We start from the raw sequence: 18,218 nt of genomic DNA, 5'->3' as shown, positions 1-18,218 counted from the left end.
AGCTGATAATCCCTGGGGTTTGACTAGGAGATAGAAGAGAATTCTTTTAACAATGTTACCAGTGACCTTCCAGCTGCATACTCTACCATTAATTTCTCATCTTATGCTTTTCCTAACTACAAAGTATAGTACTTTGCTTTCCAGTAGTCTCATTTCCTTTAAATGTTAAAGAAGACCCTTCATGTTTGGCATTTTCATCTTGTTAATTCAGTATCCTACCAGTAGAATGTGCTTGATTTGATATAGGTTTTTTTTTGCCAGATAATCAGTTTCTCCAGTTAAATTTTTATCCAGAACCTCCTGTAAGTGAAATGCAAATACTGTGTTGGTAGCAATGTGTATTTGCAGTTCACTGCTTTCAGTAGTACCGAGGAGAGCTTACTTTATGGCTTTGAGTTTCAACCTTGCCACTGTTGTTTTAAGCTTGAATGTTTCACAAGCCTTATGTAAAATGATATTGATCCACAAGACAATCAGTGCCTAAGTAGCTCTTTCATTTTCTGTAATGTAAAACTCATTAGTAGTTATGATCACAAGAGACTGTTCACTTGGTAGTTAACGTTTTTGGTACTGGCTTGGTCAAATTAGTCAAGTTTGTGGCCCAAATTGATTTTTATAGTTTCCATAGTATAGAACTTCTAATGTTTTTTGTGTGCCTCCACAAAATTTTGCAAGCTTTCAGAAAGCGTTCACAGTTGTTTTCAGGGAAAAAATCTGAATTTCTAATAAAATATTTTCACTAAAATGTTTTCTATGAATATGTGGAGTCAATGTTGACTGCTCCATGTACAGAGGGATTTTCATTTTGAGATTGAAAATGCTTAATTTCATCTGAAAATTATCAAATTTCATTTATGTAATATCTAAAGCTTCCTAAATAAATTTCAAAAATTTTTCCCAGTAAAATCTCACATTTTATCTATTATTTTCTCACTGACCTTATAACCACAAGAAAAAATATGAAATTAATATAAATTACCATTTTTTATTTCTTGAAGTTGTAGCATGAAACTACATTTGTTTACTGTAATAGCAAAAACATGTAACATCATACATCTGTTTCTACTTATATTTCATTGTGTTATTGCCTCTTGAACTATGCCTAACTAATAATACCACCACACAAGTTGTAAATCACTTGGCAAATGTGTAGCTCCATTACCCTATCAAATTACTTAATGCACAGGCTACTCACAAACTGCTCATGAGCACACCTTATGAAAAATTTATTTATTTATATTACCCAATATAACCTTGTATAATCTAAAAGTTTCTATTTTTATATTTTATATGCTTTTGTGCATATTTATTTATTATTACAAAAAGTAAGAAGTATAGTGCTTACCTAGATTGTTTTTTTTTTTTTTTCCTGTCAACTGTCAATGAAACTTACCATAATTTTATTATGCTATTGGAACTATTGTGATAAATAGTGCACCAAGGAATACAGAATAATAACATGCAAAATGCAGACAATGTGTCCTATAACTATCATAATATTTATGGTTTTCTGACTTGTGATAACAGCCGTTAAAAATTCAGCTAAGTTTGTCAGTGTATTTCCTATTGGAATAAAGTTTGAACTGGAAGCAAATAGACAGTTCTCTGTACAGAAAACAAACTAACATAGTATGTCATATAATAGATTATAGCTTTCATTTTCTATTGGTTATAAATAATATAGTATTAAAAGTCAGAAAGAACTATTGGGAATTTGTAAAAAAAAATATGATATGTGAGTGTAACAGGAGGGGTCTGATTTTCAAGTCGATAACTCCTTAATTAAACAAAATTGAAGGCTAAAAAAATTGCAGTTTGACTGAGCAGTGACAAAATTATAATTTGTAACTTTTGTTAAATTCTATACTTCCCAGAGATGTGGTGATTAAAGTAGAGAAGTGAAACTTATAAAAGTAAGAACTTAATTACGTATATTAAAATATGGATTATTAGCTAAATTTTTATTCTATATTTATTAGAATACCGTTATAATAAAGTAGTTTAATTAAATGTTCAATGTAATTCAGTAAAACCTCATGACATGTAAAAAGAAGGCTGCTTGTGTGCATGGAGTTAAAAAGTGCTGATAGACTTTTTCTATTTCATCTTCTGCTCAGTCTTTAAATTTCTAAAGTAATTTCCACAGAACTCAGTGATGCCAGATATCTTTCACCCTAGGGCATCCAAGACCTGTTAGTGAATATTTCAGTTGTGACTAGATTGAACCAGTTCGCTTATGACTGTCTTCAGAAGTGCTTTCTTAACAATAATTAGAGTTGTAAATTGGGAATGTCCCAGTTGTAAAGGGTAGTGGTTCAGTGATGGAACATGAGATCTTTTAGTTGTAAGGCCCTAATGAAGAATTTTGTGTATAAAATACCCACCATAACAAATCTTAAACAGTTATCTTATGACTTTTAAATCTTATAAAACTGCATTGCGCATGTATTAATTATTAACAGTGTAAACTTCAAGGTGGAGCAGATAACTTCTGTGAAATGTATGCAGAAAAAAAAAACTTTTATGGAACATTTCACCCCTTGCTTAATTATTTTATTCCTATTCAACTGACACTTTAACATCATGTGTAAGTAAAAAAAAAATTAGTTGTACAGAACTCCTGTAACTGCGATGTGAATGAAACATCAATACAGAAATTTTAGTGTTGTTAAATGTTAGCATAAAAAAACACACTTGGTACTGGATTTTCTCTTCAACAAAAGTAAAAAAAATTGTAAAATGTGATTTTGGTGAAGTTCAGAGCAGCCCTTTTATTTCAATTGTTTTTTCTTCCTTTATAAGGCTTATATTTAACTTTGGTATTATGCTAATGTTTTAATTCAGAACATATGGTCAGATTTGGTTTTAAGGCTGTACTGAATAAGCTAAGTACTGAAAGTTTACACTACCACTTAACTGATCTTATTCAGATACATATACACACTGGGTAAAGACATAAAGAAAGATAATTTCTCCTTTCATAAATAGACTTGTCCAGCTTTAATAATCCAGACAAAGAAAAACTTTCCAACTAATCAAGTACTTTTATGTTTTCTGCACTTTTTTTTTTTTAGGGTTTTACTTTGAAGTTTTAATATTAAAGATATTTCTAGTTCAATTTTAATAAACTTTGTATGTAATATCTCTTTTACTACTGATATTTTAAAATCTTGTTTTCATTTATATTTATCAGAAACTTAATATTAATTTCGTCAGATTTTTCTGGTGAATTATTACAGAATATATAGCTCTGAAAATATTTATATATTGAACTATGACTATAATTAATAATTTTTCACTGTGTTTATTACAGTATTGAAAATAATACTAAGTTTAGTGTTGTGTTGGTCTTTGAATTGTATTCTACTTAGCATAAAAATCATTAAATCACCCAGTGAGAGCTTACATCATGACAAAAGCCCACATTTTTTCCTTAAAATTTTTTTTCATTTCAGTTTTCTCATCTGACTGGATAAGTTTCTAATTTTTACATTTTAGTTACTTTTCTTAAAAAATAAAGGAAATTAGATATACACACAAAAACAAATTTAAGTACTTTAGCCTTGAGGTCTTTTGGATTTGGGTGCATGGTTCAGTAAGCATTTCTTCATTCTCACTATGTTGGTTATTTGAAAATAATTTGTATAGCTTTCAAGTATGCATCTTAGAACATCTTAGAATTATATTTTATACACTAGAATAGAATGTTCCAAAATTTCCATAATTCTACTGAATTTTGTAACTAACATATAAATAGGTTAAGAAATTTCCATTATTGCTTGAAAAAAATGTCTTTAGACTAAACACTTAACTCTTTCTGTAGACTATTGTGTTTTGACAAGTAAAAGAAAGCAGACAATCATCTGACTTATTTAATTTACAATATTTTATTGTTTATGAACTTGCTTAGTAACAATCTTGCAGATAATTATAGACACTTTTAGAAGATCGAAGATAAGGAAGGGGTGTGTCAATGTATGTCAAACAAATTAATAATATCTCAGTAAAACAAGAAGATAAGAGATTAGAATTTTATGTTCTAGTTTGTCAGTATCTATAGTGTATGAATCTAATTGGCTGAATAACTTAAAGCTCTTATAAGGGAAGAGAAGCAATGTACAAGTCAGACCACAACCTCATTATGTGATTCAGTTGTACAGATTGAGAATTTATTGAAACATTTTCTTTTTAAATTAAAATATATAGTATTAAGATTTTAATTATAACCCATTTTTTATTATAAATATATTAATGTACACTGATAATAAAATAATTCAATTGAATTTCAAATGTAAGTCATAGAAAATGATAGTGATGCACATTTTAACCTTCCCACATCCAAAGAATTTAGAAGAACAACCATGAATTAATCAAAAATGATAATGAAAAAATATAATGCCAATATTTAGATTAGTTGTTTATTTTCATCACATTAATTGATTTAATCATATTTTAATTTTCATCAGTTGATTCTATAGTTGATGTTCATAGGTAATAAATTAAGATAATCACTTAATTCTATTTATGTTTGCTATTTACATTGAGTAGGAATGAGTGTAACAATATCAACAAAACTCTTTTATGATTTTTGAAGTTCATTTCTATGCATGTGCCTGTCATCTACTCACAGTGCATCCCCACATGAGGGTGCAATGTTTTCATCAAGTATGGTATCAAATGTCATTAAAACATTATATTTTGCAGTACACATACACTTAGAATACTTTGAATAGTATTTCACATACATATTTTTCAGACACAAAAATTAATTTGCAAGTGATTCAGTAATTTGCAAGAAACCAACTTCTATTTCACTCATGATAGAATAATGACATGCTTAAATTAATCTGATTATCTGTAATATATTATTTACAATCTGTTTTTATACTTCTTGTTTGTACTTCTGTGACGTGACTGCATTAAAATAATATTTAATGGAAATCATTTTACTGTTTAGCAGCTATTTTTACTTTCTATCTGCATGCTACCATTCCTTTCTCACTTTATACTACTTTTAGAGGGTATTACATATAACATGATCAAGTACTTTTATGTTTTCTTCATTTAATTCATGATTGTGTTTGGGAATTTTACATTGAAGTGATATTATCTAAGACCAAATTTTAAAACTATGTATATAATAGTTCATTCACTCCAGTTTTGTTTTTTTTTAACATTCCCACATGGATAAAAACTAATGTTTTTTGTTTTTTTAAATTTCATCAACATTTGTCATTTTTGATTAATACATTGCCAAATGCTTGCTTTATTTTAACTTCTATATTTGGTGAAATTTAGTTGTTGTTTGCTTTCAGCGAGGTTCTTATGAGAGCACTGTTTGCTGTTACTTTTGATAAAATTATTAAATTTGCTCGAAAAGAGTGAAAAAAGCAAATGAGAATAGAGAGTCTTTTGTTGTCACTTCAAAATCATGAAAAGTGAAAGTACTATAGTACCTTCAAGGGACAGAAAATAAGTGTAGACTCTGGATGTTAATAAAAGATTTCATGTGTTCTATATACCAAATTACCAAACACCAGAGGGCATAGATAAATATTCATTTATTGGGTAATTGATGTGTGAAATATTTCCACTAAAATCTGGATCATTCATAGTGTGTGTGTGTGTGTGTGTTTCTTCTTTGTAGTCATACACAGTTGAAGTAAAGAATGACTTGTCACCTTCAAATAGTGGAAGTCTTTCTGTAAATGGAAACTTTTCAAATCCCAGAAGTAATGATCATTGGTCAATCCCTTCTAAACCAACTGAAAGAGCCTTGGGTTTGTTCCAGACTTTAAGGAAGTATACATCTCATCGAAGGAGCTGTGATGTTAACCTGCCAGACTTTTATGACAGGATGCCTGTTCATTATGCTTCAGAACTTGGAAATCCTGAAGTTTTAGCAATGCTTCTTAAAGCAGGTAAATTCTTAATGTTGTTTTTTATGTGCAAGATTTTTTTCATAATTATTTCTCAAAACTTTACTAGGTGTTTTCACATTGTACTTGTTAGATATCTCTCAAAATCAAACAATTCTTGGGGGTTTGGCAGTGTTATATAAAGTATGGTTTCTTGACATAATACCTTACTTTTCTCACACATTAAGCTTCCTTGACTTTGTGTTGCTCTCTTTATGTGCAATTTTTGCTTGCTGCAAGTGTTGACACTTTCACTTATCCTCACATATGTTAATGGGATATATCTGCTTACTAAAATCCGAATGATTATATAGCAACCTTCCATCCATCGGAGTGTGACATTACCCCTGTTGTAACTAGAGCCCTTCCCAATGTGGCAGCTGGTAACCATGGTTTCATTAACTTTCCACAAGATTTTCCTTTTTTAATTTTTCTCCTTCATTTACATTATTATTAACCATTTTGATTCTCTTTCTTGGAGAGTTATGAAATATTTTATTTAACTTCTCTCTCAATTTTTGAGAGTTATGAATTTGCTGTTTCAGGTGGTTATGACTGACAACTGCTATTTACTGCCAGAGTGAAATTAATGACTGTGTCTAGTGGGTTGGAATCATGATTTTTAACCCATGAAATGAAGGCTTTGGTCCATCAGAAGTTGGGCAATTTCCTGCAACATTCAGAACAAACTGAAAAACAAACTGTTTTTCCTATTCAGTGTTTGAATGATTAGGAAGAAGTGGATTTCGACAACCTTTTCCTCTTTCTTAATATGTGTATCAGTCATTTTGCATTTTGAGAAATGTGCCCAAACTTCTTTCCTCTTTTATAGTATTGGTTATTCAGGAACGATATGTTCTGCCCTTATCTCTCATTTCCTATGATTCTACCCTTGCCCTTCTGAGGGACAAGCATTTGGATCATTATTTGGTATTTTTTAATTCTCTAGATGTTTTTCATGAGTTTTTTAGGAAGCTTATCATTGGGTTTTTGCACCTGGTTTATAGATGTAGAAGTTAGAGGTGTTGGACATGTATCTCCACACCCCCTGCATCTAGACAGTATTTTTACTTTGTTTGTCAGGGATGTGTGTGTGTCTCTATTTGGACTTGCCTTGGTTCCCTGTGTATTCTACCAAGTGGTTTGGGCATTTGTCTACCTGATTCATTCCAGGTACCATTGTTTCTATACCTGTATGGATGTCTGGCTGCTTCTTGCCTCCTCACAAGACAGTCCTACATCCTCATTTTATTTTCCAAGACACTAGCGTGGTGGGTTGGCTTGTCAAAGTGGAGTGGCTTTCCTCTTTCCCACACATTTTTTGGTTCTCCTTGTATTGTTTTTCAATTCTCTCCACCACTTCATTTAAGAGCTATGAAATGTTTTGTATGCAGCATCTCATTCTTTCCTTCCCCTCCTGCATGAGAAGTGCTCTTTCTTTTAGTGACATGAGTTTTTTTTTTATACCTTTATTTCTCTTGCTCATGCCCTTGTATCATTATCACTTGGTGTTGATAGACCAGTTGTTTGGGGTCCCTTTGATGTCCCTTTTATCCTTCACCCTCCCTTGCAGACCTACTTCAACTAGTGATTGAATTATAACAATGCTACTGTGGATGTTCCTCTTCATCCAGAATGTCACATTTTACAGCTGGTTCTTTTATTGACTGTGAGTGTATTTTAAAACTTGGGGTGAGTCTTTTTCCAAATCCTCTCTTCATGTCAATCTCGTGGAATTTCATGTTTATTGGCTTTTACTTCACTTCTTATGGGCTTCAAGGGGACAGTTATTGATGATTTTTAAGGTAGTCTTGTACATCATTGAGCAATGAGTACTCATTTAACAGATCTCTGTTTTCAAACATTCAAGCATTGGATTTCTGTTGGGCCTACTGGTGTCTCATCAGTTTGTTGGCATGTCATAATTTGGTTGCATGTTAGTTGCCCTGTATTGACTAGATTTGTCCTTCTAGAGTGGTTATCAGATCTATTTATTCTTTTGAGTTTTATGTACTCTGTGGGTTATCCCAGGTTTGGATGCTCTTGGCACTCTTTTCATTACACCACTTATCTGATTTTGGTCTCCTTTTCCTCATCCTCTGGCAGAAGCAATTGATGCTACCAGTTGGGATTGATCAGGTTGGTACTTATATGTGTATTTTCTTATTTGTCTCCTTCCACATTCTTGCCATACTTGTAGACCATTCTGTGTAGTGTTCTGCTTTTGGCTTTATTGGCCGATTCACGTGTGATTTTCACTGCTGTGTCAATTTTTAGTATCACTTCCCTTTCTTTTCCATTATCTCTGACACCTCTCCATCCCTCACTGGTACCCTGTCGGTGGACTTAGCAAATATCCCATTGTAGCTTTGCTGTAAGAACACGCGCACGCACCAGCCATACACCCAGTGTGCCTCTGTATGCTCAACAGTATGTGGTCCCGTACCTGAAGGGACAGGTGTTTGTGTTGCATTCTACATGTGCCATCGTATCCATACTTGTTCCATGGTCATGTACCTACGTATGTGGTCTATCCTATGTTGTTATTGTCCTACCCATTCTATAGTACCTCACATATGATTCTGTTTGCCTAAGCATTTTGAACAGGTCCTTGTTTGTCTCTGTTATGGGCTGTAAGGTGGCATTATCTGTCACATTTCAACTGAAAAATTGTGCTTGAGGTTTTCAGTTGCCATTTTTATCTATGTTGTTTCTTTCCTTCTGTTTTTATCATCCTACCCACCCTGCTGTCGTTTTTGATTAGCATTTCTGTGTGATCCCATATGCTCTTCCTCATTCTTCATTGGACCTTTTGTCTTCATGTTCTTTAAAATCACCTTTCCTTGAAGTTCCTATTTCTTGCTCTTCTTGGTGTGCAAACTTTGTTTTGTGTTCACTGCATTTTGTTTTCTTAATTCCTATGTCCTCCTCTTTTTTTGTTGTTCCTTTATCTCCAAGAGTTTTGGCTGCTGAAGAGGGTACTTAATCTTTCGTACTATTTTTTCCTTTCCCTTCGTTATGACCATTCCACCTCCTTTGCCCAGTCAAGGCTCTTCAGTGTTATGTGATATGTACTGCTCCCTTTCAGGATTTTGAAATCTGTTTGTTCCTTCTATGAAATCCTTACCTCTTTCATCACTTTGTTCTCATTACCCTTCTTGGTTTAATTCACCATTTAATTTGACTGGCATTTCTCTTCCCTTTCACCTGAAAATTACCTTTTTAATGTTTCATTCCCTTCATATCTATCACCTTACCTGGCTGCACATTTCTTTGGGAACATCATCAATGCTGTAACTGTTTATTTTCATTTTCTGTGGAGGGTTCTTTATTGCATATTTGGATCCTACTCTATGGTGAGTGTTGCCTGACTAGGTATACTTCATCTTAAATCCACACTCGCAACATATGATCATGCACTATGCTCAATGATTGTGATGTTAAGATGCTTCCTACCATAGTTCTTTGCACAATTCTAGATGCAGGTGTTGGTTGATTGACTGTCATTATGTGCTCCATGTATCGAATTAAAATACCATAATACATCAACACAAGGTCCTTTTATATATATATACACACACACACACACACACACCACTGAGATAATGTGTTCTGCTCTGTTGCTTAATAAATATGTTTGTCCTGGACCATACACTCATGAACTTTCATGATCTGTGGCATTGAGGCTGTTTCTACTGCAGATCTGATGAACATTTCCAGACACCACCAGCTCTTTGTTAATTGATGTGATTGTTCTGATTTTCAGAATAGGGTATATTGGTCAGTTGTTGCACCATACCCAGTCTCTCCAATTATTTTTCCCCTCCTCCTAGTGAAGTAAGGAAATCCTTGCAACTTACCAGTTCCTATCCACTGGAGTGGTAGATCTGGGAAACCTGTTCTCCTGAGTAAGCACAATATCACTCAGTCTAGAGTAGGACAGTGGCATTGTGCTGGTTTAGGTGGTATAATGCCTTTCCTACAACTAATCTAATATATAATTCCAGATACTGTCAAATTTTCCACCATATATTGCAGTTTGCCCCTCCACTGAAGTGCCTTCCTTCCAACCATCTGCCAGTGTTGGTTCACAATATCAATTCTCCCATGTGTATGGATGGCACCCTACTCCTACCATAAACTGGACAATAAATTTCCAATGTCACTAGGTTTTGGACTGAAGATGCAACCTCAAATACCAGTTCTTCTTCCTACCATCTGCTGGATGTTGGCTCCTGGTGAATCTGGTGTTGGTTATAGCTAGACAAGTCACATGAACTCAAACTCCCACATCTGTGATGCTGGATACTTTCCTCCTACTGCAGACCAGATGAAAAAGTTCCAGTGCTACCAGATTTGAGACCAGAGAGGAACACCTACCTGCATTCTCTACCTTCTTACCTTCTGCCAGATATAAGTTCCCAATTGATTTTGTATTGGTTGTGTTGGAGGTGGCTCCAGGCAGAGGTGGATTCAGAAGCTTCTCCTTCCTGCTGGCACCTGTTTTTGAGGTGAAATATAGGACTCTCTTCCTATTATAAACCAGATGTACTATTCCAAATGTTGCAGGATGTTGATTGAGGTAAAACTCCCATTTACAGTCTGTCACATCTTAGCCATTCTACACCAGGGGATCTGATTATTTCTATAGATTTTTTTTTGGGTTGGGGTCCCCTTCATGTTTCTGTACTTTCTAGTGATTCTATTACAGAGCAAAGAGTATACCTTGCTAGGAAGATGGTGCAGTCTCTAGTAGGTATGTTGATTTGAATTCTTTCACATGCTTTGTGATTTTGCTTTCAGCACTTTCTAAATGGCAATCATCATATCGCCAGCTTTCAATGTGCAATTTTAGTTTTTTATGAGTGGAGGTAAAATATTGGATCTGAAGTTAACATTTTCCTGAACTGAAATTGCATTTCTGATAGATACTTACCTTCATTCACATTTCCCACATGTCCTTCCCACTTCTGGTGTGGTTTGGTTGATCTGATAAGCCCCTCGGTGTGGATTCCTGTATGTGGTGAGGGTACCTCCCAGGGAAGGTTCTGTTCTGTCTGGTTACCTTTTTTGGGATCTAAACATCCACCCACGTGTTTGCTATGCGTGGCAACCCGTGAAGGGGAGGAGAGGATCCTGGTGGTTGAGGGGTCCAACCCCAACACACCACTTTGGCCTTGAATTCCTGTAGACAGGCAGCCTTTGGGTGGGCCCTCTTGGGTCAATTGGTTGGTCCACATGGGCTACAGTCAACCAAGTACCAGTGTTGGAAATTCTCAATGGGTGTTGTGGATATTGTGCCTGATGCTGGTGTTTAGGTATAGTGCTCACGAAACCCTGGCATTGCTGCATTGTCCTTGCATGACATTGTAGTGCATCCCCTCATAGGGCTCCATGGTGGGTGGGGTCAGTGGGTACCGAAATTTTTCTTTTTCCCTATGGATCCTCCTTCAAAAAATTTAAATAAAATAGTGAAAAAACAGTCAATAGGTAAACAACCATGTCTTGAAGACTCTGAGCAGCAATCTTCAACATCTGTAACACACGTACCTCATTTTCTTATATTACATCCTCTTTCAAAAAACCTTTAGGGCAAATGTCCCCCTTTTTTATTCAGAAGGGACTGGAGGGACTTGCTGGCTCTCCAAAGTCAGTAAAGAAACTTCAATCTGGAGACATATTAGTTGAAACATCCACAACCCAACACAGTGAACTCCTCTTGAATTCAATGGCAATTGGGGATATACCTGTTGAGGTTACCCCTAATGCTACCTTGAATTCATCACGAGGAGTTATTGTTGAGAGGGATTTGAAGAATGTCCCCGAGTCAGAGATTCTCGCTGGTTTCTCCACTCAAGGAGTTTCTGCAGTGAGGTGCATCTCCACTTGCAAAGATGCAGTTACACTGCCAACAAATACCCTCGTTTTGACATTTACATCATCACGTGCATCTACCACCATCAAGGCAGGTTATCTAATTTGCAGGGTACGGCCATACATTCCAAACTCTCTCTGATGTTTCCAGTGTCAGAGGTTCAGCCACTCAAAGACATCATGTCGTGGTTCCCTGCCATGTGCTCATTGTGGTGGCAAGGACCACGATGCCTGTGAATGTGACATGGACCCACATTGCATCAACTGCAATAGTTCTCACCCTTCCTTCTTTCGTTCTTGCCCAAAATGGTTGGAGGAAAAAGAGGTGCAGCATTTGAAAGCGATTCATAACATAAGTTATCCTGAGGCTCAGAAATTGCTGCCCACCACTCCATCTCAGACATATGCTGCTGCAGTTTGTTCCACAACTACAGTGGGAATGCAGACAGATCTCTCTGTCCCTCCAAGAGAATCTTTTTCAAAACAAATGAAAAGCCTTTTGACCTCCATGGTTAAAAAGGTTGATGAATCGACTTCCACATCCATCTCTGTTCCTCCCATACATTCCAACAAACCTCAAGATCCACATCCTTCAGTTTCAAATACAGGCATTTCTTCTGATACATCTTTTTCTCCCACCCCAAGAGGCAAAACAATGATTTGTTCTCGTCCTCAGTCACTAGAATCCCCTTCCAATAACAAAGACCTGCCCAATCGACCCAGGGCAGGATCCATGGAGATTGATAGACCTCCTCTGACTAAGGACAGTAAGGAAAAGAAACGTGGTTGTAAACAGAAGGGTTCTCCAGCCACTTTGCCTACCCATCATTAAAAATGGCCACCTTGATACAATGGAACTATCGAGGTTTACGTTCTAATCTGGATGGTATCAAAACACTGATTGCTTCCTTCCATCCTGTATGTCTTTCCTTACAAGGAACATTTCTAAAACCTGCTGATACAGTCACCATTCAACAGTTTTCTCTGTACAGAAATGACAGGCTGTGTGATGGATGAGTACATAGAGAGGTGGCACTATTGGTTGATCAGCATGTGCCCACCCTGTCTTTGTCACTCAACACACTCTTGGAGGCCGTAGCTATCCGTTTTTCCTTTGGTCATACCATCACTGTTTGTTCACCAGTTCCAAGGTCATATGGGACAGGATTCAAAAGGTCAGTGGGCACTACAATTCTGTCTTCCTCTCGATCTTACTCTCTGGTGGTCAGGAGGTGGCTGATGCTCTAGGTGAAAGCTTTTGCTGGATATCTAGCACTTCTGCTTGTTCCTCCACCTTCTTGACCATCAAGACTCAGGCAGAGTGTTCACCTCTTTCCTTTAGAACTGACTGTCTTTAGACTATAATTGTCCCTTTACACTGGTGAAACTGAAAATGGCCCTTCATCTCTCTGGCAGTACATCTGTTGGACCTGATGATGTACATTATGACATGCTGCACCATCTATCTCCTGCTTCTCTTGATGTCCTGCTAATTGTCTTTAACTGGATCTGGCAGGAGAATGTTTTTCCTGATGCCTGGCACCAGGCTATTATTTTACCTTTCTCTAAGCCAGGGAAAGATCCCAAGATTCCTTCAAACTACCGTCCAATTGCTTTGACGAGCTGTCTCTGTAAGACCTTAGAAAGGATGGTTAATGCTCGTCTTGTTTGGTTCCTCGAATCAAACAACCTCCTCTCGCCAACCCAGTGTGGCCTCCGACAACAGCACTCCACCACAGACCACCTAATTCAACTTGAAACATCAATCAGAGAAGACTTTCTCAAATGCCAACATCTTGTATCAATATTTTTTGACATTGAGAAGGCTTATGACAACATGGAGGTATGGCGTTTTGTGAAACCTCCATACATATGGGTTACATGGCCATTTACCCATGTTTTTTAAAAATTTTTTAATGGACAGGAGATTCCAAGTTCGTGCGGGTTCGACACTTTCCCATTCTTTTGAACAGGAACTTGGGGTACCTTAGGGCTGTGTTTTGAGTGTCACACTTTTCAGTATAAAGATAAATACCATCACTGAACAACTCCCTCTCACTGTTGTGAATGGGCTGTATGTCAACAACTTTTACATCTCGTGTCAGTCGTCGAACATGAGATATATTGAGCGGCAACTGCAAACTGCCCTCAGTCGTGTACTGAAGTGGACTATGGCGAATGGCTTTAATTTTTCTCTCTCTAAATCCGTTTGCATGCACTTTTGCCACCAATGGGGTGTTCACCCTGATCCTGAACTTCATATCGGTGAAGTTTCGCTGCCAGTGTTCCCTGAAATCAACTTCTTGGGGCTTATCTTTGACCGTAAGCTGACTTTTATACCACACTTCCAACATCCTCCATGTCCTGTCTTCTACCAGTTGGGGAGCAGATCGATGTTCTATGTTAAAGGTATATTGTGCTCTTATTCGATCAAAATTCGACAATGGACCAATGGTCTGTGGCTCTGCCAGACCCTCGGCCTTAAAGATGATGGACCCCATTCATTACCAAGGACTTCGACTCTGCACTGGGGCTTTCTGCACCTCTCCAGTTCAAAGTTGAATCTCATGAACCTTCTCTGCACCTTTGCCGTTTGCACCTACTTTACTATATTCTTTGAAACTTCGTTCCTTACCAAAGCATTCCACCTGGGGATGTGTTTTCCTTCCTCAGTGGGCCGTACTTTTTCAGAACAGACGATCTGCCATTGCTCCTTTTGGCCTTTGAATCCAAGTGCAATTGGATGAATTGGGTCTGTCCTTGGATAACATTGCAGAATCCACAGGTGAGCCCATCCCACCATGGCTTGTTACAGCCCCCAAATGTGACCTTTCTTTCAGTCATCTGAAAAAGGCAGATACTCCAGATTGGAAGTACCGTCTTTTATCTAATGAACATCTTTCAAACAATCATTCCATTCCAATTTATACGGATGGTTCCAAATTAGATAATTCAGTGAGCTCTGCCATGGTTTGCTGCAGTTTGGTGGTTGCATGCAGAATCCCCTCTACAGCTTCTGTGTTCACTGCTGAACTGTATGCCATATCTCTTGCCCTGGATCATATTGAAGCTGAGCAGTACTCCAACTGCACCATTTATACTGACTCGCTTAGTTCTCTACTGGCCCTGGAATCGCTACACGTTGGCTCACACCCTGTTCTCTCTGATATTCAAAACCGACTGGCCCATTTCTCATTAACTGCTACTTCTATCCAGTTTTTCTGGATACCAGGCCATGTTGGTATTCGCGGGAACGAGCTTGCAGACATGACAGCTAAATCTATCTGCTCCGGCACTATCATCACTGTGCCTATTCCGTACATGGACTATGGTCCTGTATTCAAGCCTTGGCTCTGTGCCAGCTGGCAGTCCACTTGGAGTGAGCAACGCGACAACAAGCTTTTTCAAATAAAATCCTATATTGGGCTTTGGCCATCTAGCTTCCATAAGGTTCGGAAGGAGGAAGTTGTTCTAACTAGACTTTGCATTGGTCACAGTTTTTTAACTCATCGTTTTCTTTTATCTGGAACTGTTGCACCAGTATGTAGTTTGTGTAACACTCAAACACTAAGTCACATTTTACTTTTGTCATCGTTACAACTCTTAATGAGGGCACTATTTTAAACATGATTTTTCCCAGGGTTTATCTGTAAACTACCCACCTTGATAAAGTTTTTAGTTTTTTAATGGCCATTAATCTTTTTAATCTTATTTAAGTGTTGGATATTTATTCATTACACCTTTTTAATTGTGTTTCCCGTTTCAACGTTTCAATCTCTAGTTCAATTCAAAATTGGAAAATGGCCAGAACATTAAATAACTCGACACCAGGACTGGAAAGGCCAACTTCAGGTGACTAACGCTGCTGTTTGAACTACCCGTTAGTCATCCTGGCGAGTTGTTATTCCAAATTTGCTGCATGTTTTTTAAACTTTTATTACTTTACCCTTTGGTACTGGCCATAATGACACATAACCTGGAACCAGGACTGGAAAGACCAACTTCAGGTGACTGACGGTGGTTCTGGTACTTGCCTGTTTGTCTTCCTGGCAGGTTATGATCATTACCGTTCTGCTACAGAAAGTCCTTTACAACTTTATAGACTGGATGTGAACATCGGTTTTATGCAATTTTCTGTTTTTAATTGCTGTTTTGTTTCTACCTTCGTTTACTTTTACAAATTTTACTACATTTACTTTACTTTTACCTTTTTACTGGACATTTGGCTACTCATTATTACGATTTTGCTTTATGTCTTTTAAAACTTCTATTATTTTACACTTTGATAATGGCTGCTATGAAACATAACCCGAACCAGGACTGGGAAGGCCAACTTCAGGTGACTGATGGTGGTTTTTGAAGTTACCTGTTAGTCTTCCTGGCAGGTTATGATTATTACCATTTTGCTAGAGAAAGTACTTTAAGACTTCTTTTACTCTGCTTTCTTTCTTAACATTGTAAACTAGGTGTCAACATTGGTTTTATGCTTTTTCTGTTTTTTAATGATGTTTGACCTTGATTTCCTTTTCTGTATTTTACTACATTTAATTTGTTTTTACCCTTTTACCGGACATTTGGCGCAGATAGTGTAGCTGCTTTGTGCTATAAAACATTAAATCAATCAATCAATCAATGATCTGATCAGTCTTGAAGTGGTTAACAGTTTCAAGATTAGATAGGGCAGTAGTTACAATATGGTTAGTGTCACTCTCATGTTGGTGGACGGGAACTGCATAATCAGTGTTAGTATGCAGAGATAAGTGGGAGTATCAAGTTTATTAGCATGCAAACATTTATGCCAATAAAGAGTAGTAAAAGTCAAGAAAATCGTTTGTTAAGAGGAGGTAGCTATCAGAAATCTATTTTCAGTTTAGGGAAATGTTAACTTTGAGTTCCTGTGCATTGAACTTCAAGTTCCTTTGTGTGTGTCTGTGTGTGTGTGTTTTTCTTATAGCAAAACCACAGCAGGTTAATCTGAGCCCACAGAAATCAAATCCCTGATTTTAGCATTGTAAATCTGCAGACTTACCACTGTACTAGTTGGGGGGGGGGAGCTTTTTGTGTGTGGAGTCAGAACTCACAAAAAGACATAATTGGAATATTTTTGGTCAGTTACTCAACTATATTTTGACCAATTTACATGGAATTGGGTACAAATTTTCTTTTCTAAAGTCTCACACATGTGAAAAACAAAACTGTAATTATAGGAAGATCAAAATGCCACAAAAAGCACAGTTTCAGGGTTTTTTGACAATCTTCTGTATTTTATCAAGTATACATGGAATTCGATACAAAGATTTTTTTTTTACAGGTTTCATAAATACACACACACAGTTCTGGGATATGCCCATATTTGGTCATTTTGGAAGAGGCAGGATCAAAAGGTTAAATAAACCCATCTTTTAGGATTGGAAAATCATTTAACTTTGTTTTGACCAACTTGCATGTAATTTGGTAAAAAGATACTCTTTGTAGGTCCTAAACAGAGAATTTGGAAATTTGTCTTTTTTGCTCAATTATTAAGCAAAGAAAGTACAGTTTGGGTTTTTTTGTGAAATATTCATGTGTATGTCAAAACTTACATGGGATTTTTGCAGGTCCCAAGCACAGTGATGAAGATGGTTTTCAGATGTCAGAATTGGCCATGTTGAGATTGCATGGCAGAGGCATCTTATATTTGCTTGAAAATCTTTGCTTCTCTAATTGTAAATATGATTTTTTTTCTAATTTTTATAAATGTATCACTTTCTTATTATCAAAGATCAAATGTTCAAAAGATTTAATTACAGTCATGAATGTTTTATTGAGTCAAATAAAAACACTAAGTTGGGTTAAGAATAGTTGACTCTGGGGTTAAAACTGTGTTTTATACCAAATAAGGAAAGGTAAAAAATTATACAAAATAGGCTTATACAATGAACAGGTGACTTAAAATTATTCTAACTCAAAAAATGTCATTCATCATGTATAAAAATATATCATTGTGCTTAGCAAATAGAAATACACATAATTAGTGTACAGGTGTCTCAAATTCTGTTTTAATAAAGAAATGGAAATGTACATAAAATATAAGTATGATGTTCTTTTTTGTTGAAGCCAACCCAAGGAAACAAAATGTAGTCTGTCTCGTATTGTTTTGTTTTAGCCAATGAGTAGCAGTGTAGAGTAAATAATGTGCAGATGGCTTGCATTATTTTGTTTAAACTAGCAGGTGGAAATAAATATTAACCCTATCAATATAGGTAACTAGGAGTCAGAGGGCATATCATCACATTTGTAGACTTGCATTCTAGAATTTATTAAACTACCTTTTTATCAATGCATGTCAATAAACTTGGTATCAAATTGTAGATTGTAATCAAAATTTTTCAGTTATGCATTAGTTAATTTCATAATTTGAAAGTACATTTAAAAAATTGCTAAATA

General features: G+C 36.1%; 1 protein-coding gene across 8 annotated transcripts in view; it reads left to right on the top strand.

Moving 5' to 3' along the window:
• The window catches only part of LOC143232334 (uncharacterized), a 77,731-nt gene that overhangs the window by 24,100 nt on the left and 35,413 nt on the right, over positions 1 to 18,218 (top strand). For 4 of the 8 annotated variants that reach the window (XM_076467618.1, XM_076467621.1, XM_076467620.1 and 1 more), the window contains 2 exons: positions 5,648 to 5,921; positions 17,390 to 17,497. In XM_076467618.1, the coding sequence (XP_076323733.1) occupies positions 5,648 to 5,921; positions 17,390 to 17,497 (382 nt within the window). The remainder of the gene's footprint in view (positions 1 to 5,647; positions 5,922 to 17,389; positions 17,498 to 18,218) is intronic. The other 4 variants (XM_076467623.1, XM_076467625.1, XM_076467626.1 and 1 more) reach the window with 1 other exon arrangement.

This window comes from Tachypleus tridentatus, chromosome 11 (genome assembly GCF_004210375.1).
Source record: "Tachypleus tridentatus isolate NWPU-2018 chromosome 11, ASM421037v1, whole genome shotgun sequence".
NCBI lineage: Eukaryota > Metazoa > Arthropoda > Merostomata > Xiphosura > Limulidae > Tachypleus > Tachypleus tridentatus.
Note: the sequence above shows the minus strand (reverse complement) of the source record. Positions and strands in the feature narration are given on the sequence as shown.